This window comes from Cygnus olor, chromosome 4 (genome assembly GCF_009769625.2).
Source record: "Cygnus olor isolate bCygOlo1 chromosome 4, bCygOlo1.pri.v2, whole genome shotgun sequence".
NCBI lineage: Eukaryota > Metazoa > Chordata > Aves > Anseriformes > Anatidae > Cygnus > Cygnus olor.
The window spans coordinates 632029-655778 of NC_049172.1; the positions used below are offsets into that span (position 1 = coordinate 632029).

At 39.1% G+C, this 23750-nt stretch overlaps 1 protein-coding gene across 7 annotated transcripts in view; it reads right to left on the bottom strand.

Annotated features, from left to right (window-relative positions):
* The window catches only part of LOC121069473 (glycerol-3-phosphate acyltransferase 3-like), a 43339-nt gene that overhangs the window by 11388 nt on the left and 8201 nt on the right, over positions 1-23750 (bottom strand). For 2 of the 7 annotated variants that reach the window (XM_040555715.1, XM_040555714.1), the window contains exons 1-3: positions 9924-10252; positions 2116-2188; positions 336-606 (exon numbers count right to left, since the gene is read on the bottom strand). In XM_040555715.1, the coding sequence (XP_040411649.1) occupies positions 336-606; positions 2116-2188; positions 9924-10079 (500 nt within the window). In that variant the 5' untranslated portion in view covers positions 10080-10252. Of the gene's footprint in view, positions 1-335; positions 607-2115; positions 2189-3018; positions 3270-9923; positions 10253-12836; positions 12967-23750 lie in introns of those variants that run through there. The other 5 variants (XM_040555716.1, XM_040555718.1, XM_040555719.1 and 2 more) reach the window with 5 other exon arrangements.

Below are 23750 nucleotides of genomic sequence, written 5' to 3' on the forward strand. Positions count from 1 at the left end.
AGGTAAAGCCTAATATTAGCAACTGAAACAGCTGTTATTTTACATAACAAAAAGATCTCCAGATCATTGCTATCAAGTCAGGTGTGGGGGGATTTTAAAAACAAATTCAATGAATAAAGATATTTGCATGCTAATAAAAAATACAGAACGTAAGAAACATACGTCTTCAGCACTTTTTTTAGTTTTCCTCTGGGAGGTTTTGATGGCATCCTGGAAAGAAAAGTCTTGCTACATTCTCATTTCTGCACTTGTCAATAGCACATAATGTTACAACATCCATAAAAAGTAGCATTTAAAAAAAAAACAACAATCCCAGCAAATTACATCTGGCTCACCGAAAAGGCATCAGGAGACAGTACCGAATCAGGATCCCAATGATCCACACAACAGTCAGTTGCCAGCTGACACAGTGAAAGTTGGCATTGGTTCTGCTGAGGAGATTCCAGGACAGCAGCTCCTCTGAGGAGAAGCGCTGGGTGACTTCATCTTCTGCCACTGCCTCACATGCCTTCTTGGCAAAGTACATAACGTCACCAAGGTGGAAGTATTCCCTGTGGTGGCCAGCCATCTCCTTTTCCATGGAGGTTTCCTCTCTCTGGATGATCCCTTTGTAGCAAGAAACAAAGAAAGAAAAACAACAAGGCAACTACATGAGGAAATGAGTCTTCCTTCCCCTTAGTAAAAATAGTAAAATGACCGTGATTTTTAGACCTGGCTCTCCTACCACTCTAAGCATCGTAATTGCATTGGTAGGCTTTGCTTATATACTGGCATTTAATTCTACAAGTTACTTCTCTAATCCTATACCATATCACACTAAACTACTAAGATGTTGAAGAAAGGAGACAAGAGTTCAGAGTGAGCTGCAAATAAAAGCCTGAGCACAACGTCTACTTCATTGTCATTTATCAAACAACTTAAGTACACACAGTTCAAAATGTCAACAGAGTACTGCCAAGATTACAGATCCCTCCTCTTGTCCTCTTGTCTTGACCCAAAGCCAGGCAGTGTTAATATTGTTATTTTTCTTGCTGCTGGTGTATAGTTTTACTTTTTCCATACTATTTTCCCAGCTGTAACAAACATCTTCCTCTGGTATTTTTTCTTGGAGACATCTCCTCCCCATCCCCTCTCCTTTAAGAGTTGCCTCACTAGCAAGAAACATGAAAGCATCTAGATTTTTTCCAGAGTTATACATGGAGTGACGTGAAAGCACTGCAGAGGAAGAAGGAAAACAAATTCATGTTTCATATCTTTAAAATTAACACCTCAAAGGACAGCCACGCAGCAAAGTCTCAATGAAGTTTGCTGAGGTCACTCGGAGACCAGATTCCTACCTGGCTGGTTAAAATTACTAGAATTGCATTGTTTCATGTCAGCTAATACTTGGTACTTTTTTTTTTTTTTGGTTGATTTTGGCTTTTGATTTTAAAGGGGGAGCGTTAAATATGCATTATTAAAATTCATTTAAAGTGCCTTAATCAGCATACTACTAATGGATCAGAATCACAAAACCTCCAGCTACTCTTCAGTCAAACCTTCAATGCACAGGAAATCATCAGTCCTGAAAATCACTAGTTCAGAAACCAAACAGTCGATGTGACTAAAGAAGAAATAAAAGGAGGGAAGAGAAAAAAAATTACTGTCTCAGATTCTATCCCTGTGCCTAGAAAAGAGTGCAAACTGTGTCTGTGATCCATGGGATGGTGTAGCTGCTTTACTTGAGACTTGATCTTTTGCATGCTGGGAGGTACAAGAAGCAAGAGAAAACCCATGAAGAGCAACATCACATGCAAAAAATTTTCACTCCTCCTAATCTTATGCAGACCGAACTGACGGAGTCAGAAAGTACAAAATACACATGGGACAGCTTCCCAAAAGCTTATCAGTAATGCCTTTCTCTACTCACACTGGTGTCTTAAATGCCTTTTATTCAGAAGGCTCAATCATTCATAGCTATCTTGCCTATAATGTACTTAAGGTCTCTTTTGTTGGTTTACAAAATCAGCAATTACTTGCTCATTGAACTCTATATCAACAATTTTTTCCTGTGTAAGTTATTAAAGCATCTGCCCTTATACAAGATGAATAGTGCTGTGTCACCTTCATTCTTACCATTGGAGATTAAATTTTCAAGTGCCAGCGCCTTCTGCATTTTTACTCCCTTCTCAATCTGCAGGGTGGCCCACTGTTCCCAAAACAAGAAAAGCAGATGTTGATGGTTTTCATTTTGTCATTTCCAGGTAGTCTGTAATGTCCCTACGTGAATTGTCTAAGCCTCCTTTATTGAAGCTAGGTCTCATGTACTTCAAAATTCAGCCCGAAGGCTGTCTTGAATGCCTCCTATTTCATTTGTTACACTGATTACCTGTAGCCATTGTCGTGAAAGATCATTTGGTTCAAACTCATTTTCAAGGGACTGGCAATTTTATTTTTTCTTCAATCAAATTACTGAGCTATTTACGAGACTCTGTGAAGTCCATGAGTCCTGAACTCTCTCTTCCCTAGTCAGCTTCAGGCAACACAGCGATGCACAATAATATCACTGACATTAGAGACATTCTGGAATAAAAGACCTCAGAAAGGATTTTAAAGAATAAAAGACATTATCTTAGCCTGAGGGCATCTGTGCCATTTGTGTTAACAGAAGGCAGCAGATGTACCATATCTTATCCACAGCACTTCTAAAGCTTTAGTTCTGGTAATCAGCTTTTACCCTTCCCTCTCTTTACCTTTTTGAGAAAAAACAAATTTCTCCTCCCTGTGCAGACTGGCACTGAACTCAATTAGCCTATACCAATATGCCAAATATACCAATATGCCTACTTCTTAAAGCTTTACATTGGCACATAATGTTTTCATAATACATATATAGACGTACAAATAGTAGCTCTCATTAGTACTAGATCCTCCTCTATTGAAGTCAATATATTTGACCAAACAAAGAACTTAAGGTTCTCGTGTGTGGGCTGTGATCATTTTTAAGGCATCAATGATCCACTCAGCATATGTCCTCACCTGGCATGAACTCTTCCATCTACGACAGATAAGACTCCAGCCTTCTACTTTGCGGTAGGCTCTTGCTAAACAGTTTATTTCCCATCTTACTGGCATGCACAACCATTTACATCACCACACAGCTCGATCACGAAGTTTTCATCACCTGGCACACTACTAACTTGCATGTGCCATTAACTTCAACTAGCTTCTTGCTACCCTCAAGTTTTGCATGGTCCCTACCAGCTCCTTCTGTAGCTATCAAAGTTAAACTAAATAAAAAAAAAAAGGGATAGTTTATGATGTTGTAAACAGGATGTTGTAGTTCCTTCAGTTGACTTTTGTTACTGAGCATCTTAAAAACAAACAAACAAACAAAAAACAGCGAAGCCAAATAGGCAGTGTGATATTTGCAACTCCATGAAATCCATCTGATATAACGCTACAGAAGATAAATAAAATAAAATAAAATAAAATAAAATAAAACACAGACATTTGGCTTATCTATACTGGAACATTTTATTAAAACACAGCATAAATTTAAAACACAGCAGCTGTTCCAAAAAGCAGAAAACCACTTTATCCCTGGGAAAGCTGAACTGGTACATCAACTGTCTCAACCTGTCACAATGCATGGTGAGTCACTCAGGAGCGGGGACCCGGGGGGTGTCAAAAAAACCTGCAGCCCACACACTGAGACATGAAAGAAGATTTGAAAGAAGATAGTGCACAGCAACAAGAAAGTTGTGAAAAAAGTGAAGGTAGACATGTGGCAAACTTAAGCCATTCATTAAATTCAAACCGATACTGTGTAATATCTTTATCAGTGACATAGACAGTGAGATAGAGTGCACCCTCAGTGAATTTGCAGATGACACCAAGCTGAGTGGTGCGGATGATACACCAGAAGGAAGGGATGCCATCCAGAGGGACCTGGACAAGCAAGAAAAGTGGTCCCACATGAATCTAATGAGGTTCAACAAGTCCAAGTACAAGCTGCTGCACTTGGGTTGGGGAAGTCCCAGAGATGAGTACAGACTGGGAGAAGAACTCATGGAGAGCAGCCCTGCAGAGAAGGACTTGGGGGTTCTGGTCGACAAAAAGCTCGACATGAGGCAGCAGCGCACACTTGCAGCCCAGAAAGCCAACTGCGTCCTGGGCTGCATCAAGAGAGGAGTGGGGAGCAGGGGAGGGAGGTGATTGTCCCCCTCTGCTCTGCCCCTGTGAGGCCTCACCTGGAGTACTGCATCCAGGTCTGGGGCCCCCAGCACAGGAAGGATGTGGGGCTGATAGAGCGGGTCCAGAGGAGTGCCACAAAGATGATTAAGGGGCTGGAGCACCTCTCCCATGAAGAAAGGCTGAGAGCTGGGGATGGTCAGCCTGAAGAAGAGAAGGCTTCGGAGAGACCTCATTGCAGCTTTTCAATACTTAAAGGGGGCTTACAAAAAAGATGAAGAGCAACTTTTTGCTCAGGCAAAAATGACAGAAAAAGGGAGAATGGTTTTAAACTAAAAATGGGGAGATTTAGATTAGAGGTTAGGAGGAAATTCTTCACTCGCAGGGTGGTAAGGCACTGGCACAGGCTGTCCAGAGAAGCTGTGGATGCCCCATCCCTGGAGGTGTTCAAGGCCAGGCTGGACGTGGCCCTGGACAACCCGCTCTAGTGGGTGGCACGTCCCTGCCCACGACAGGGGGTTGGAACTGGGTGGTCTTTAAGGTCCCTTCCAACCCAAGCCATTCTGTGATACAATTCTATGATACTCTGTTGCTGGTCCTCACCCCCTCCCTGATATCCTGAAGGATAGCTCTAAGGCACGAGAGATTAAAAAAAAGAAAAATAACAGTCACATAAACTTTGCAAATAAAGCCCATTGCCTCACTTTCTTCTCTCCTTTCTTTTGTCTTTTGTCACCTTCACCTTGCCCACAATGCTCCTACATGAACAGGTACCTGTCAGTTGGTAAGCATTTCCAGAAATCAGCTTGCTCGTACTGTCTTAAGGGATTCTGAATACCTCAGGGCATCTGCCTTTTGACTCCCAAGTAGAAGAGGGGCAATAATCACTGACCAAAGTGACTCACAAAAACATATTAACAAAGTCAAATGAGCAAGATAAGTAAAAACCGAACAAAAATTAAAAGCATTGACTAGCAATGTAAAAAATCCTACTACTATTACCTAGTACCTCACAGCAGAGACAGATAGTGGGATAAAAGTGAAATTAAGCAGGTAACTAAGGCCACAGAGGGAGAGGACAAGGCAGACAAGGAAGAGCTTTCCAGTAGAGGAATGCTCGGAAAGCAGCTGGCTGAGATAATGTACGACAGGTCTACAAAACCAGGGTCGGTGCAGAGCCAGCGCTTAAGATGCAGTAACACATTTTTCCTATACTACAAGAATGGGGTAGTATCATACGAAAGCATGGGGCAGGGGATATGAGCAGCAACAATGTAGTACATTTCCACAAAATGCACAGCGAAGCTGTGAAGTTCATTGCCCAGAACATATTGCCAGAGATCTACTGAAAAGGGTTCAAGGAGCAGTAAGTAAGGGTTCAAGTTACAGTAAGACACGGACGAAAACCATCATGGGACATAAAACACAGTTAGCTACCTCTACTAACTCATGAATCAGAACAAGAGGCTGAAGCAACGAGCAGTGGGGAGAGTGATCCTGGCAATACAGCTGTACACTCACCCAGCTCTTAGGCTTTTCATCAAGCACAGGAGCTGTCTTCTGCCAAAGTTAGGCTATCAGTCTAGATCAAACTTTGGACTGATCCAGCAGCGTAGTTCCCATCTTATTGTGCATTTTGTGACATCTGTATGCTTCACGTGTTTTTGAATATGAAATAAAGCTTTTTGATTGCCCTTGTTTTGTACAGTATTGAGACAGAACTGTCTGGCTGGTCTTTGTTGCAAAACTGTAATGAAAGGCTGTTTTAAATACCTTACAAAACCATGGGTGTTGCAACTAACACAGACTTTAAGAGCTGAATTGAGCAACTTCATTCCTAAGTTTGCTGACTGAAAGACAACCCAGGAAGCAGGCTTTCTTTACTCCCACTTCTCAGCTGATGAGGACCCAAGGAGCCCAAACATCCTTGCAGGTGATCCCAGCTGGAATTCTGAAGACTTGACTGAACTCCAACAGTCCGTGGGAGGCTCTCCATCATTACCTTCTTAACAAAATGGGCATGAATAATACTACATTATATTAATTACTCCCTTCATAGTACATAACATTGTAAGCTACACAATATGGAATGGTAATTTTTAAAGTTTTAATTTCTTCTGTTTTTTTTTTTTTTGTCTTTGTTTTTTCTTCTCTTTCTTTTTAAGTACAGCTTGGTGTGTTGTTCTGTACTCACTTTTTCTGTATTGCATAATAATTCATTTCTGCCTCTTTTTCTTTCCATTCCCATGTTTTACTACCTCTTCTCCTGTGTCCTCTCAGAAGCTTTTTCTAATCACTCACCACACTGGGTCTTTCAGTTCTCTTCTTAGCTTTGTTCTCATGGGTGACAAAGGCACAGTGTTTAACTTGGGGTGATTAACCCACATAAAGTATTCTGATATAATTCCCAAGAGAAAGTCAGTGAGTTTTCAGTGCCAGATAAATTCACCAGCTGTGATCAAGCACTTAAGATTTTTTCATCTAGCCTCCCAGTCTAGCCTCCTTTCCCTGTTCGTGTTCCAGCCAAGAACAAGAACCCAGATGATCGGGTGATCTGTGCGCTACGTGGCAGGCCTGATGAGGATGTGCAGACAGGGACTCTCCATGTTCAGGTGTGGAAAAGCACTCACAACTCTCCTGGCTGCCCTTCAAAAAGCTGATGAAATAAGTTGAGAAAAGGCCCAGGCATTTGTCCGGAATAAAAGCAAAGCTATCATTTATTTGTTATGTGATGCAGTGGCTCGCTTGGGATAACCATGAATTTGAAAGCACAGCAGGGAGGTTCTTCTACTAGCCTAAGGGCTGGCAATATCTGCTCGTGCTCCAGTTGGAGTTTACACTGTATTAGCAGCCTCAAAGCATGGGTAAGCCCAATACACAAGTAATACTCTGCATAGCAGCTCAAAGAAGTATCCACCATATGAGCCGGCTGACACCTTTCCTACAAATGACTGCTTCTCAGAGAACTGCAATTCTCCTGTTTCACACAGAACCTCAGGTCTCAAAAACACCCCAGAAGATCCTAGGGAAATGGAGCTACAGCTGTCTAACATGCTATTGCACTCTCCACACGACTGAGATCTCAGTGTGGTTTACTTCATTCTAGCAAATAGATTTTTTGCAGCTGCAGCAGTATAGAACCTGAACAACATCCTCAGCATAGCTTTGCTGCAATCATCATTACAGACAAGTAAATATAAAGTTTGGAAAAAAAGTGTTATTTCACATAGAAAAGCTTACGTGCCTATGGTAGAGAATGACCCTATCGGAAAGGATAACACTAACCACTTCAAATCCATTTTTAATGTTTTTAGAAATATCTTAAAGACAAATGAATGGTAATAGCAGCAATTATGGGCTACCAGTTAAACAACTGAAATATTACTGTTTTGGAGTTCTTTTTCTATTATGCTATCAATATGCTCGGGAAAACAGAAAAAAAAAATCAGGTCTTGTTTTGGAAAAAGGTTTGTTTTGTTTCAAAGAAACAAATATCTAGATTCCTTGCTGGAGAAGAAGTAAAGGGAAAAAAATTAAGTCTCTCCAGACAGAATACAGAGCAGAGATACAAAATAAATAGATTCCAGCATGCCCTTTTGTTTCAGTCATTGTTTTCATTTCTAAAGCACTTTGGTGAAGTTGGAAAAGCAAAAAGAGGTGCCTCATCATATGCCACCATTACTCATAGCTTACAAACAGATCTGCAAACTTGAGCTCCCAGCAAATTCACTAAGGGCTACAGATATCTTCTCTTTGAAAATGCAACTTTGGAAGAAATATTATTTGATATTCAAATCCTTGGTTTCCTTGTCTGCTTTTGTACTTTTCTCAAACTGACAAAACCTGGTGGAAAACAAATCATGTGGAAAACAAATCATCCCAACTTGTGTACTTATTTATAATTTCTGTACGAAGCAAATACAGTGTTCTCAGATGAGAAGTTTTCCATTCATTTTACTACGCTGTATAACAGACTGAATCAAATGCATGACAGTGGAGAATCCAGTGACAGCGTCCAAGTTTGGATTCCTTGGTAAACTACCAACCAGTTGTTAGGTACTTCCTAGAGCCCTGATATTCCTAGGATACAGTCAGTACTGTGCCAATACATTCCTAGGTGCCTAGGCTAAGGATTTTTGGAGCGACTATTCAGAAGGCATCATACTTCACCACTGGGGCTAGCAACAATTCCTGAGGATAGTTTTTGTGCATCACTCTCTGAGTAAGATCTCAGGCAAGCAGATAATGTCACAGCTAGACACAGGTTGACATTTCACAAGACTATCAGCCAAGCTGCTCATGTCTTGAGCAGTGGATGTGTATAAGCCTGCTTTAAAGCTGATTGCATCCCAAGCACCACTTTCAGCAGTGCTCTCTGGAAGAAGCCCCAGGACTTCCAGAAGAGGCCCAGCACCTACACGCACAGGCTTGAAGGGGAAGGGGAAGGAAACAAAAAAACCAACAAATTATTTCAGTATCTGCCAACTGCAGCAGCAGAGCTGTCCAATGAGCTCCTCAGGTTCGTGCCTGACAAATTCAATTCTACATACAAGTGACACAAGCCTTTTATTCAGGGTACTAATACAAGTTTAAATCAGCGTAACAATGGCTGATAAAAAAAAAAAAAGATATAGCACATGAAAGCCTATATTACATACACCCCCTGCAGCCAGCCATTTCCCATTGATACCAACATCTGAAACAAGTATCAACACCTAAAGTTCACAATCACATCTGCTATGCTAAGTTCAAACAGCTGAAGCCAGCTCCTGCCATAGAGCCTTTAATCAGTACTAAAAAAGAGACAAAGCAATTTTAATAAGACAGAAAAAAAATGGCAAGGTAAGATGTATGTAATATTAATCATATCACATTGCCATGGATACATTCTGCTGCACAAATGCTCCAGCAGTCTAACAGCAATAATTTTTCTGCCATATGTAGAAGTATACTCACAAAAAGCAGTTTTCGGTCAGAAAAGACAAAGGTTATATATTGGAAAGCTGAAATGTTTCAGTGTTTAAAAAAGATAAATTGACAGCACCTACTTTTTGGCCACTGATGGGCATAAAAAGTCAGACTTGAAAAATGACATGCAATCCTGGCTTATTAACATGCCCTGAAAACTTTCACTATTATCAGCAGAATTGGGATCTTAGCCATGACCTGTTCATCTCTAGAAAAATTGCACTTTCAGAAGGTGGCATGCATTCCTCAAGTCTTGTACAGCAGAACTCATGACTGCTCCATCACACAAATTTATAAATGGAAGAAAAACAAGCACAGTCTGTATTCTTACCTAGAATACTCATTCATAGTATATAACTGTAACAACCGAAACAAAACCATTAAGCTTACATCTACAATGCATTTTTGTGTTACTTAAAACCTCTCATAAACTAATGCGTCATTTTATTTATATTTTACTTTCCTGAAGTATAGCATGAAGTATTCTAACCAGACTGAATTAGAAGCAATATATCATGGAATCTCTAACATAAGAAAACCTCAAACTGGTTCTGGACTATAACCCAGCATTTAACTAGATATCATTAAAGACAACATTCATGTAACTTAAGAACAGGAAAAAAAAAATAGAAAAAAAAACCCACATATGCAAACATCTCAAAGTAAATGGAAACCTCCTTGATGACTTTTATGGCATCTATATCAAATAAACAGATTTTTTGATTATTATTAAATATATCCTGTAGTAAAGATGTAACTTTTTAACACAATTCTCAACTTACCTCTAACGTTTTTATTAAAATTTTCACATAGATGTGAGAAATACCCAATGACACTCTAAACATGGAAGGCAACAGAACTAGCAGCACAAACAAAATCAGCCAGACTAACAAAATTTTGCCCTCTGCAAGGCCATAGCCCTGTCTGTTTTCTTCCATGCTTGCTCCTTCAAAATGCCAACCTGCTGGTTTTCTGAGAATATTTGTTCATCTGCAGTGGAGAATCCAGCGAGCTTCGAGAGTCAGAGGCAAATAAAAATTACACATCCTAAAAGCCAAAGCTATCCCTAGGACAGAGCTGCTGCCCTCTGAACCTGCCACCAGAGATGCTCTCAATGATAGCATAATTTTTAGCTTTTATTCCGCCCTAACTCCACCTACTGCCATATAATTGATAAGCATTTACTCACCAGATATAATATAGGGTAGAAGAAAGATAAAACAGCCAAGTAATAATATATGTCAGGTAATAAGGTGCTGCCAATATGGGAACTTGACAATGTGTCAACTAGTTTCTACAAGATGTCCTGCCAATAAATTTAAGAACAAATCCAAGTAGGCGTGGTTTTCAAGCCTTGTAAAACATTCTATTCTAAAAATTATTTAATGTACATGGAGCATTTCCGCAAATGAAGTTTGATCAAATTATTAGCTTCTTTGGGCAGACTTTCTTCTTCACAATGAAATGACTGTCTTGTTTCACTATCTCACCACAAAAACCAAACTGAAGCTTTATTAGGTTTAACTACTCTTTTTTTTTTTTTTTAATACCTCTGAGATGTAAATGTAAATTGCAGCAGGCAGGAATCAACAACAGAAGGGAATAAAACCTGCTCCCTCTGTTGCTCTACAAGAAATTAGCCAAATTATATTACAGGGTTACAAAACGTACTGTGGTGATGTAACAAGTCACCTATCTTTGCATCTATCCAAATGCATAATTTAAGTATGTTAGATAAGCAGGTTTCTCCTTCTATCCTATGAGATGCCAATAATTTAATTCAGTATTTTGAGAAAGACCTAGTTCAGCCCCTTATCCTGACCCCTCTCCTCTCCTTTTACATGCATCAGAGAAGAAACCTAAGTTAATAGCCGTATCCCTAGAACCTAAGGGGAGCCCATCAGCTGCTCATTTACAACCTGATCGCAGAATAAACCAACAAAATTGTGGAATGAACACTCTGGGCATGACTTCCAAGGCAGTTATATGCTGGTCCACGCAAGACCATTCCTTCACACGTGGTTACATTCGCACGTTTGTCTGGAGCAGGAGCTGGCTGTTCAAAATGCCCTCATCCATGGGTACCACAGTCTGGTTTGTGTGGTGAAGCAGCCTCGCTGCATGCAAGCGGGGTTCTTCAGGAATGAAAGCAGACCCAAAGACACACTCTAGAAAATGAGCCCAATATGCTCCAGTCATTAACAGAAGCACAAGAGTCGGAGTGCACTGCACACCACTAACTCCTCCTGTTCACACCCTGCACTCAGGGACACACAAGAAGGCTCCTCACATTTTACAAGCTCACGATACCATGACATCCTTCTTGTGCTATATCATGGGGTGAAGTACCTTTTGTATCTTCAGATTTGCTGCTGAATGTCAGTCTTCTGGTCTTCATAATTCCACTGCACCTTCTTCCGCAATCTAACTTTCCTTTTGCCTCTTAATTTTCTACCTGCCTTTGCTAACCTATTTCTGAGCCTTTGTGTCTTCTGTAAGACATTGCTGTTTGATTTTTTGATGTTTTCTGCCTTCCCATGGCTTTCTCTCAATGTTTACCTCAAACCCCTTACTCTGCCGTCAGGCTGGTGCTGCCACATGAACCATTACCCACTGTTCCTCACCCCACTCACCAAAAGGTATAGGCTCTTCTTGGCTTCTTGAGGAACAATATTTCTTTGTTAAAAATAAAAAGCTTTCGTTGCTTGTTCCTCTTTAGCTACCATTCCTTACATTCTCATTTCTGGCCTCTTCCTACAGCAGCTTGTCCTGCTAACATGCGTTCTCTAGGGCAGCACAGGGTAGAGGGTTGTGGATGAAGGGTTGTCAATCCTCTGGCACAACACAGCGCATCTGAATAGCCTTCAGCCTCAGCACAGGGCATTGGCATGCACGGCGTCTGGATGCTAAAAGTTTTGTGGGCGGGAGGGTGGAGGTAGTTTCTGGGACCTAATGTGAGGCAGGAAAGGTGGGCCAAATGAAATATTGATAGCCCATTAGGACATAACAGGAAGGTGTAGCAACAATCTTAATTGGATGCCTTGGCAATCAGCCCGGGCATGGGAAAGAGAGATCACTTCTTGAAAGGAGAGGAAGAAAGACATATTTCTCTAACCTCAACTTTCCCCTCCTGAATGAGGGATCATAACATAGAATCACAGAATCACAGAGAGCGATAGGGAGAACTGTTTTCCATGCTGTCAGAACTTATCTTCTGCACTGCATCTCTAACCTTTACCAAGTCATATTCCCCTCAAACCACAGCAGCAGCATGACACTTGAATTCTTCCCTTCTACCTTCTAGAAAAACAGAGAGCAAGCAACCCTCCCCTGCTCACCCTTCCACCCCTCTTGAATAATGGGATTGCAGCCCTTTGTCAGCTATAATTTTTCCTATAATTTTCCCTGGGAAACCATTCAGTCCAAGACCTTTGAGGCTTCCTGGGAGCTGCTGTGACAGCTATCATGAGCATATCCCCAAAAAGCAGAACACATAGCAAAGTTATGCTTGCTGAGATGCACCACTGGGATGGGAGGGGGAAGAAGTAAAGCAGGGCGCTTTGGCAATCTATTGCTTTTCAGCCAACATGTCACATTTGCCACACAGCAGAACACAATTTCAAGCTATTGTCCAATCGCACAGGCAAATGAATCCTTTTTGTGGCCATGGAACATATATATTCATACTGACTTACCAGTCTTAAAGAGGTTACTTATGACAGAAAGCAGTTTTTCTGAAGCTTCGTCTTGCCGGCATCAGCTCAGTCCAACCGGACTCTAATGCTTATTTGCTGCTCTTAATCCAGACAAATGATTTTTGGCTGCCTGAGAAAGATGGGAGACATTGATATTTGTATTTCATGAGAAAGAGATACACACATTGCCCTCATTTCCATCGTTTTCTCTAAAACCAAAAGATCTGAGTGTAGGCAACAACTGATAAAAACTCTGTGTGACAAAACTCAACTTTATCAAAAAACCTCAACTTTATCACTCAACTTTATCAACTCAGCAAATTACGAATGCCAACATTCATCTGTGCCAAAATACAGGTAATAGATTTTTATGATAGTAATCATTTATAATTCTGAACAGTTTTACTATCAGTGGATTTACCTAAAATCTAATGTATATCAACCAGTTCTGTCTTCTGGATTCAGAAGACATTCCAGCAACATGAAAAGAAATAAGACGTATGTTACATTTCATTCCGCAATAAAAGAAAAGCAGTCATTTCAGCTACAGTTTCCTACAAAAGTGCCCTAGGTCTGTGGATTCTTTAAAAGTGCAAACCTTTCCACCCATTCCTTAGTAATGAGAAATAGAGAGAGGGAAAGAGGATATCATGATCTCTAATTTATAGGCAGCATTTTAGTGCTCTAAATATCTGAATGGTAAGGTTTTCTCCTTTTTAACATTTCATTCTTTTCCTATCTGATTTTTTTTCACATAAAATCAACATAGGCTAGTTCCCTAAAAATGTCCATTTTAACAACTTTCGAGTAGATTCTAACTGTATCGTCTGTAAACAATTTAATAAACTGCACAATTTATTGTAATATGTGATTTTAGCCAAATGAGAGAATCAGCAGGGAAAAGAAAAGGGAAGGGAAGGGAAGGGAAGAGAAGAGAAAGAAGAGAAGAGAAGAGAAGAGAAGAAAAAGGGAAGAGGAGAAGAGAAGAGAAGAGTAGAGAAGAGAAGAGAAGAGAAGAAGAAGAGAAGAAGAAGAGAAGAGAAGAGAAGAGAAGGAAAAGAAGGGAAGAGAAGAGAAAAGAGAAGTAAATAGATGGGGAAGGGAAGAGAAGGGAAGGGAAGAAGGGAAAGGAAAAGGAAAGGAAAGGAAAGGAAAGGAAAGGAAAGGAAAGGAAAGGAAAGGAAAGGAAGGAAAGGAAAGGAAAGAAAAGAAAAGAAAAGAAAAGAAAAGAAAAGAAAAGAAAAGAAAAGAAAAGAAAAGAAAAGAAAAGAAAAGAAAAAAGAAAAAGAAAAGAAACATCGTCAGTGCTTTTTGTTTTGTTTGTTTCTTAATTATACAGGGAAAAAAAACACTTGTAAATACGTAGTTTAATGGAACAAAAATTAAAATCACAGCCATACCACTTGAGAAAACAGTCTCTTCCAAAATGAATTGAAAATGGCCTCATCTAAAAGATCCCTTCAAATGAGATTTTAAAATAAAGTGGTTTCTGCAAACTAAGAGTAGTGTAAGGCAATGCAGTCTATGTTATTATCCTGAATCACTGCCTAATAACATTTCTTGTTTAGTAGTAATACAATTAAGTAGTTGTGTAAAATAAAAGCAAATTTTGAATGCAAAGATAAATTCCATTTTCCCCAAACCTTGTAGAAGTAGAAAAAATATTCTGCCTAATTCCTAGGCTTAATTTTTATTCTCCTGACTTCAGAAGCAACAAGAAACAGAGCTACGTGGGAAAGATTTAATTTTTAGAAAAAGATTTAAATGATGGACAAAGTGAATGAAATATGTTGACGGAAGGTTTAAACTGCACAGTGCCAGCAAACTTTCATTAAAGCTGATTGCTCCTCATTTTCCCCCCACCAAGTTTCTCTTGTCCTACAAGAAAATATAATAGAATCCAGATGTTTGATGTCATGAGGAACTTAGCTGTGCACTGCAAGATAAATAGGGTTTGCTGAGTGAAAGTACAGACATGTAAAGGTACAGTAAAACAGCAATAGCAAGCTGTTAGTGAGGAGAAAAGAAATAAAAGTTAAAACAATAACATACTTATTAGCTACCTGTAAGGCCAGACTGGAAAGCCCTGCCCATGCTTGTAAGAGGCCTGAGCATTTTCTCTTTGGTAAAGGTAAAGGCTTCAAATTTTAATCCCTAATGTGGATTATTAGGTTAGATATTGTGTAGTGGTTGGAATTTCACAACTATTCCTTTGTTGTTGTTGTTGTTGTTTCCCCAATTTGAAGAATGGCAAATGAAATACAGTAGAAGAAGCAGAGAAATGTCCTGAATCTGACTCTGATGTGAAAAAACACTTTCTCAGAAACATTAAGTAAATGTGATGATGATTTAAAACCTGAGATAATTCTTCTAAACTGAAGTACATGGGGTTGCACTGTCACTTTCTGAAAAGCTGTAAGTCTGCAATCTGCCAAGTGTAAGGGGCAATGCTGAACAGTTCGCAGCCACGCTTCCCTCAAAGGCAGAAAAGTAATCTGTTATTGTTCTGTGCTGGAAACAAATTACCTCAACTCCACACCAGCTCAGCTAAGGTTAACAAAGTTTTAGATACTGAGGAAGGGTCAAACCTTTGCCTGTTATCTTTCCACTACCTCTTTGTTCCCTGTCTTGTTCTTAGTGGAATGAGTAATAGTAACTCTAGCCACAAGAAGAAGTTTATTAATGCGGGTAGCCCATGTAGAGGAGTAAGAACTCTGTTCCTCTTGGTGGTAGACTTCACCATAGTTACAATCATGCATTTTGTTATTGAGTTAATGTAAAACTGTGAACTGATTGCATACACAGTTAATGCCAGACATTGTTGAGAAGTGTGTTAGATCACACTCGTAGCATTTGTACATGGTTCACTAAGAAGACAACATAAGTCAACTGAGTTCAGCTGCAGACAGAAAGTTGTCCATGCAACTACCAGGATGTTTTTCTCTAAGCAATTATGTTAGTGGGAGTCATTCTTGTTGCAATAGTATTATTATTATGGTTTTAGGAGCAATTGTGAAAACAAACAAACAAACAAACAAACAAACAGCTTGGTCCTCCAAACTAGAAACAAAGTTAATATCCTTGAGTATTACTGATTGATAACACAGTGAATAGAAATTCATACAGAGAAAGCTCCCTTGTAACTCTGCAATTCACCATGCCAGGATACAGATCAGTGAAGTTCTGCTTTCTAAGTTTATGTGTAGGTAGCAATATGTCACAGACTCTCTATAGCCAAAGACTGGTCGCCATTAAATACAGTGAATAAAGATGTATTGATAATTTGAGTTTGGAGAACATATCTGTGATGTTTCTTTGGTCTTTGTCCTACCTGTTCCTACCCCAAACCACTTCTAGATACTCAGGAAGTATATTCCTGAACTGCTGATGGAAGAGAAGCAGACATTTCTTGTTTTTGTTTTTCCTGGCCTACTAAAGTCTTTCGAGAAGGCTTTTGAGCCTCCAGGTGTGTGCATGGAGCCTCACCATGTCCCAGTGGCACGCTACAATAGAAGCCAGATTTCCTGCCCTACTTTCTCCCACTCATTTGTATTGACCAGGCAATTTGGAAGTACAGGTGGTCTTGAGGCACCCAAAGGGCCTTGGGAAAGGAGCTGTTTAGAAATACATAGAAAGACAAGGATTTCTGAATATACAGAAGAAGCATCAAGCAAAATAGCTACAAAGGCCCCTCAAGATTTTGTTGTGAAGAAAAAGTAAAACACATTCACTGCAAGACTTGTGAACAAGGACAAAATTTCTGCAACACTGGAGTAACATTTTAGTTATTGTTGAAGTAAGGGTTTGGGCTAGAATTTGTGTTTCCAGGTATCATTCCACTGTTTTTAGTTATGACTATGTTTTAGTAAGGAAGAACTCTTTTTCTCCTGGGATTTGGGGATACTCTTAAGTGCCTATCTCTATTTCATTTTGACTCTCAGGAGATGGGATGACCACATTTTGGCTACAGTAGTTGGGAAAATCCTGATAAAAGATTCTAAATTAAAAAGAAAACTATCTGTGGTATTTTCTGTCTGGTTTTGGCAGGGAAAAGTTGCATCACATTCCTTTTAGTAGAGTTTACAGGAATCAAAACTGTATGTTCTGTGCAAAAGCTTCTGAGTCTTGAACAGAACTCTTATGTAAGTAGAAGTTCTGTGTTTATCTGAATTCCTCAACTCTGCCATAATGCTTTACCCTGCTCTTTGAATCGTCATTTAAAGATGGGAGTTAATTAATACAGCATCTTTTGTCTATCAATTCACCTTAGGCAGTCAGTTTTTATAATCTCCCTTCTTCCTACTGAAAAGAACCCACTGCAAACATTTCTTGCCTAATTTTGGACTAAACAAAAATATCATACTGAACTTTTCTGATGCACTATGGTGGCATAAATCAAGAGTAACCATTTCATATTCAGTTGGAAAATAGATTTTAATCATAGCTGAGCTAAGAATTCAGCCCTAGTGGTATATTTGAAATGATGGTTTAACATGGCTCTGAAGAATAAAAAGATCTTGAAGATTTAACATCAATCTGATGAATACTCACCCGCATTAAATTTCATTTTTTTTTTTTGAAATTTGTTTCATGTTAGCTAGCATAAAAGTGATTAATTCCCTTTGACTAGTTTCTTTTAAAAAGCACAGTGACTGATTACATATATTGCTCAAGTCCAGCATAAAAATCAACAATTCTTGCATTGCAGTGTAAAGCAGGCATTGTTTTCCACTTGAAAGGCTCACTGGATTGAAATTATCAGTACTAAAAATAAGAATATCAGAAGCAGAGGAATGACTGTTATAATGTCATATATTATATATTGTCATATATTTATATATGTCATATATTTATATAATGTCATATAACAGAGGAATGTGTTATAATGGAGTATGGGCCTCAGAAAATTTGGGTTCCATTTTTACACTTGTAAATTTACATTTAAGTTTTGGTCTGGACCTTTAAAATGGGGAAAATACCTAATCCACGGTATAAACTTGAGTAATCTTTTTGAACTTCTGAACATCTCAGTGGGTGGTCCGATAATTTCTGTCCTTCTGTAGTACCCCATTCTTCCTTCTTTCCTCTGCACAAACTAGGCTGTAAGCTTTGTAAGGCTGTTTCTAACAGGACTTTACAAATACAGTGAAGTATTTTTTTTGGTGTCTGCTCCAGTGAGTCTGCTGTTTGTGCTTCAAACTAGAGCATCTACCAAGAGGACAGTTCAAAAAGAGTTGCCACAGTATCAAGTTCCATCTGCATAAGGCTACCAGCATTTCTTTCTCTGTCTCTGGATGGTTCTGGTTAGATTTGTACCAGAGAAACAATAACAACAAAGGGGATACAACAAGGACCCTCACGCATGAAATCTTACCCCTGTGCAAATAACTGCAATAGATAAAAAGCAATCCTTCATTCCTGGCTATAGGAACAAGAATTCCAGCTCTGTGCTTTGATAACTAACTCCTCGCCAAATGGAGCACATTAGAAAAGTCTGCCCTCCAAAAACACCTTGATGTTTAACCCCTGCTGATCCTTTCCTGTTGTGCTGCATCTTCTTGCCAGAAACCAGTTTCCAGACTTCTCAGCTCCTTCTGTTTTTACAAAGGCTTCTGCTTTTGGTGCTAATCTACTGCTTAACTGGTATTGGCATGGATTTGCTGGCTTTCCAGACAACTGCCAACATCTGCAAATCCTGGACAGCTGGTTTTTGTGTACCCACAGAGCAAATCTGGTATGCCTGTTGCGAGACCTAATGTAATGTAGAATGTTGGTCCTGTCCTTTCTTATTTTATGCCAGCTGCATCTCCTATCCCTATGGGTTTGTTGGTTTATTTTTGATGATGGGAAAAGAATCAAATAGTTGATATGAGAGGTATCTAAATGTCCCCCAAACAGTATTTTGAAAAATAAATACTCTTGTAAGAAATACTGATATTTGTTACAAATGACAGATCAATTTCCTTTACTGCTGTCTAGTACCCATATTATTTTCCAGTGCTCGGGTAGAAGTTTTTTTGCTCCCATATTAACAGTGGTGTAAAGCAGAAAGACAGTGAATGTGAGTGTGAATAAACACAAAAGCATTGGCATCTTAAGTGCTTTCCTAGTGATTTTGAAAAGCTGTCTTTCTTATACAATATATTCATTCAGCAGTTATGAACATCTGTCAGTACAAACAAATGAACTTAACACTGTTGGTGATACCAACTGAGCAGAGAAAGGGAATTTCCTCAGTTTCTGTAGGCAATCAATTATATGTAACAAATATGACTTACTAATAACAGTAGAAATATACTTGGTTTCCTTTTTATGACAGTACACTTATTAGAGTATTCTTTCTAGCAAGACTCCACTAACATCAGAAATTTTATACATGAGCAGGAAACAAAATGAAAGCCATTGAAAGTAAAGCTACTTCAGATGCTTTTGAATGTAAAAGTGAAATGTATCTAAGCTTGAGAAATTCCATACGTTCATCAGGCAAACAGGGAGAGGATCGCATAACTTTCTGCTGTCCTTTCTCAGACTGTCACTGATGGCTTAATGTTTATTCACAGTGCTTTATATATCATACATTATTAATCAGATTTTAATGAGAAGTTCTCTGTTTTTATGTTACAGTTTGTTACGTAGCAATTACAGCAGGGTAATCAAGTCTTGAGTTCTTTTCTTTAAGATCTAGTACTGCAATCTTCCACTCTCATGCATCTTAGACAGTACTAAATTAATTAAAAATTATAATTGAAATTCCCCAACTGAAACATCACAGCATTTTTCTCAGGACACTGAATCTATCTCCTGTAAATGTTCCAGATCGAGTTGCAAGAATGCTGATTTCATTAGAAAACCAAAATAGCAACAGCCAGGGAGAGAAAGGAGAGGAGCCTTGCAGGTTTCAGATACTGAAAAATCAAGAGGCCTGAACGAGCCAGAAAATCCTTCTTAAAGAAGCAGCCACAGTGAGTTTTCTAAAGCACATGCACTTTTGTAATGTTTGACTTGAACAGAACTGGTGGACCTTAGAGCATTTTATAATCATTTCTGTCTTACTGAGTTTCAGCGAAAGTAGTTTTAGGTCATAGAGACCAAGCTAACAAGAAATCACAAACTTGGCTTTAAGGCAAGTGCCCTATTCACAAGACCCAGAGAGAGTCTCCTAGGTAAATAATAGCATTAAATACTTGCATATCGTGTTTTGCCTGTAAGCATAATTTTATGTTTTGCAAATATGCCAGTAAACTTTATCAACACTCTTTGAGGTAGGCAAGAATTGGATTGTCCTCTGTAATGGTTGGTTTTTGTCCTCTGTTGGGGGTAGCCAGGGACCGTAAAGACAAAAGGGTCTGTCACTGGGGATTGACCAGTTGCCAGTGACATTTAAAGAGGGTTGGGACTGGGAGGGAATGACACACTCCCAGTCTTTCCTCTCCTCTGCCAATGCAGAGTATAACAAAAATGCAGCCATTTCTAGGGTGGAACAATGCAGCTGCTCAAAGGCAACCAGCAATTGTACAAGTGCAACAACATTGCACAGTTTACAGTAGGGAACAGAGAGTAATATCAAGTTTAAATGAATTTGCAGAAGAATTCAGATAGACAGACTATAATTTTATCACTTGGAATTTCAGCAGGATGCTGGGATTTACACTTTTATTCATCTAAAATATTTGGGAAACTATAATGGGTGTCAGGACCTCTTATTCTGAAAGCAGCCTGAGGTAGAACAGCCTTGACCACTACAGAGCAGTAGGTCCATACTTAGCAGGAAGGAAAAGGGAGAATTGCTTGTACAATCCATGTGCTCAGCAATTCTTAACTGTGTCTCAGTGGCCCCTCTGGTCAGACCTGATTTTGGTTTTGGGTACTCTGACCAGCTGCTTCTTTAGTGTCTGATATTGCAAAAAAAGGGTAAGGAATTATTTCTTCCTTTACTGTGGCCCCATGAAATAGGACTAATGGACAGTGGATAGTCACTGTAGGAAGTATCTAACTAACACCAGTTATTTAGGAGAAAATTATGAAGCAATGAATGTATGCCCCGGATTTTAACACTACTGAATTATTTTCCCTATATAACAGCAGCTAGATCAACATAATCTTCTAAAAACCCTTTGCTGTCTTTTTATTTTATATAGGACAGTGTTTAAAGGGTGTACTCCAATAATATTTTCTAACTGCCACTGAGATTATTTAACAAAGAGATCAGTATTTACTTCTGTTGTAACCCTATATATGTTTTTAGTATGCTTAGTTTTTTATATTAGAAATGCAACTGAGTCACAACACTGATGTTTCTTCTTTCAGTAGGATGCTGTTTCCTGAAATGTTACATCTTTCCTTTTTCTCACATTTTTTTTGTCTGACCACATCATCACATTTTTTTTCCTTCCAGAAAAAAAAAACAGTCCCTTCCATATTTGATTGCTTTTTTAAAGTTTTCTTTTGTTTTAAACAAAAATGCAACCTTTGTGAATATGCATTTTCATTTTGCTTGTGAAGTGCTTTACAGCAAACCATAAATTGTTCTCCATAGATCTTAACTATACAGAAGACAAAACATCAGAGAAGATTTTTGTGAGTATATGTAAGCAACACAGGAAAAAGAAAGGCAACTTTATATGTAAAAGACCCTTCTGATGTTATCAAAACCAAACCTGTTGTTATGTCTACAGGACATACAAATGAAATTAAGTGGAGAAAAAAACAGTATCAAAAACAACAAAAAGTCTTCTAGTATGTAGAACCTTTGGAGTGTTATTCCTTGTGATGAAAGTCTTTTCTTTAAAGAACATACCCAATATTGTCTACATGTTCCCTTACAGAATAGTTTAGAATATATTTGATAGATAATATTTCACATAGCACTGAACTGCAGATACTTGTCTTGTCACAGCTATATGTTAACACATTCAATGTTAACTGTTGCAAAAGTTGTAGTATAGCTATCACCAGGAGAGATAACATGTCCGTATCTCATGCATCACAGTGCTGTTCTCATTCTTCCTGGCAGCTTGTGCTAAGGGTGTATTTTAAAGATGTTCTCTAAATGAAAAGGTTAGGTAAGGATTTAGTTTTCCCTGAAACATGCATTGTCTTAATGCAGTGTGCTATGACATAAACATATGGAGTTCTGCACAGTTTGTCTGTGAGGGGCTTCTGTAGGCTGCTGGTAGTTATTTCAGGGAACAGATCAATCCCAAATAATTATTAATCCTAAATAATTCTCCTATGAAGAAAGGCTGAGAGAGCTGGGGCTGTTCAGCCTAAAGAAGAGAAGGCTCCAGTGTGACCTTATGGCAACTTTTCAGTACTTAAAGGGGGCTTATATAAAAGATGGAGAGCAACTTTTTGCTTAGTCAGATAATGACAGGACAAGGGGGAATAGTTTTAAACTAAGAGAGAGAAGATTTAGATTAGATGTTAGGAGGAAATTCTTCACTCGCAGGGTGGTGAGGCACTGGCACAGGCTGTCCAGAGAAGCTGTGGATGCCCCATCCCTGGAGGTGTTCAAGGCCAGGCTGGACGAGGCCTTGGGCAACCTGATCTAGTGGGTGGTGTCCCTGCCTATGGCAGGGGGGTTGGAACTTGATGGTCTTCGAGGTCCCTTCCAACCTGAGCTGTTCTATGGTTCTATGAATTAAAGTCATTAATCCACTTCCCCCTCCCCACCCCAATAAAAAAAAAAAAAAAAGTCTCTGAAAGATTTGAGTTACTCTTCTTTGGGTTCTGAGTTAGTTTGTTTGGGTTCTGTAACCAATATCTCCCAAGGTGATGGAAGACTATTTGTTTTCTTTGTTTCAGAACTAATAAAAAAATCTGAAAACTTTAAATTAGAGATTTTGGTGGCAGAGGATTTGCTATTTTTTCAATTGGGATGAAGAAAAGCATCTAGATTTAGACAAATTCCTCTACTGACTTCACCAATACTAACTCCAAATTAGGTCTTAAGTAAATCATGTTAGTTCTTGGTAGCATTGTATAGGTACAACTTTAGGATTAAATGACTTTTTAACCTACAAGATCTTCATTACTGATGATGATAGAGAAGAAATCAGTCTGACTCATAGATTTTATGGTAAAGTTTAATTTAAACAATTTAACTAAAACAAAGTGACAACAGTTTAGTGATACTGCAATGTCATTTTTATGAAATTATTTTCCAGATCAGTAATGCACTTAAATCTTTAATGATGTTTCCACACTTCTGAAATTGAAGACCTTAAATTACTTTTAATGTTTATAGGTGGAAACTGCAGATAAATATTACTTGTAACTTCAAACATCAGGACCATGACATGCTGGGTACATTTTGTCTCAACATTCCACACTAATGGCAGATGGAAGCCAAGCTGTGGCCTCCGAAAAAGAGGTGTTTTGATCCATTTCCAGAACTGGCCTGAAATGGGGGAAGAACTGGCAATGGCATAGCTTCTCTATGCGATCTCTTGCTGATCTCCACTTTCAGCTTCACTAGAGCTGATTTCAGGGAGGAGAAGTCTGATAGTAAGTATTCAGTGGCCAAGTAAGTGCAAGGCTTTTCTGTGCTGAATTATCCACAGCTGCTTACTGTTAATAGCTGCAAGCTAGACACAACAGAGCTGGTGGGACAAGTGACTTGCCTGTCTCCACAGCAAAATAGGGGATGTCCAAACTTAGCGTCGTTATTTTCCTCTCAGTGGCATGGTACATCAAAAACAATTCTGTGTAACTGAAGGTAATTGTATGCATCCATATAACCAGCAAAAGAGTGAGGGACAACGGGTGAAATGGCAGCGCAGCAATGATGAAAGGCATTGTTTTGCATCTTGCTTATGAAAGAGTCACTGATACTCCACAGCCAAAACCACATGCAGTTTAACTGATGCTTGTCACCTCCTGGACTAAGTTTTCCATTCTGGTTAGACAAGAGTG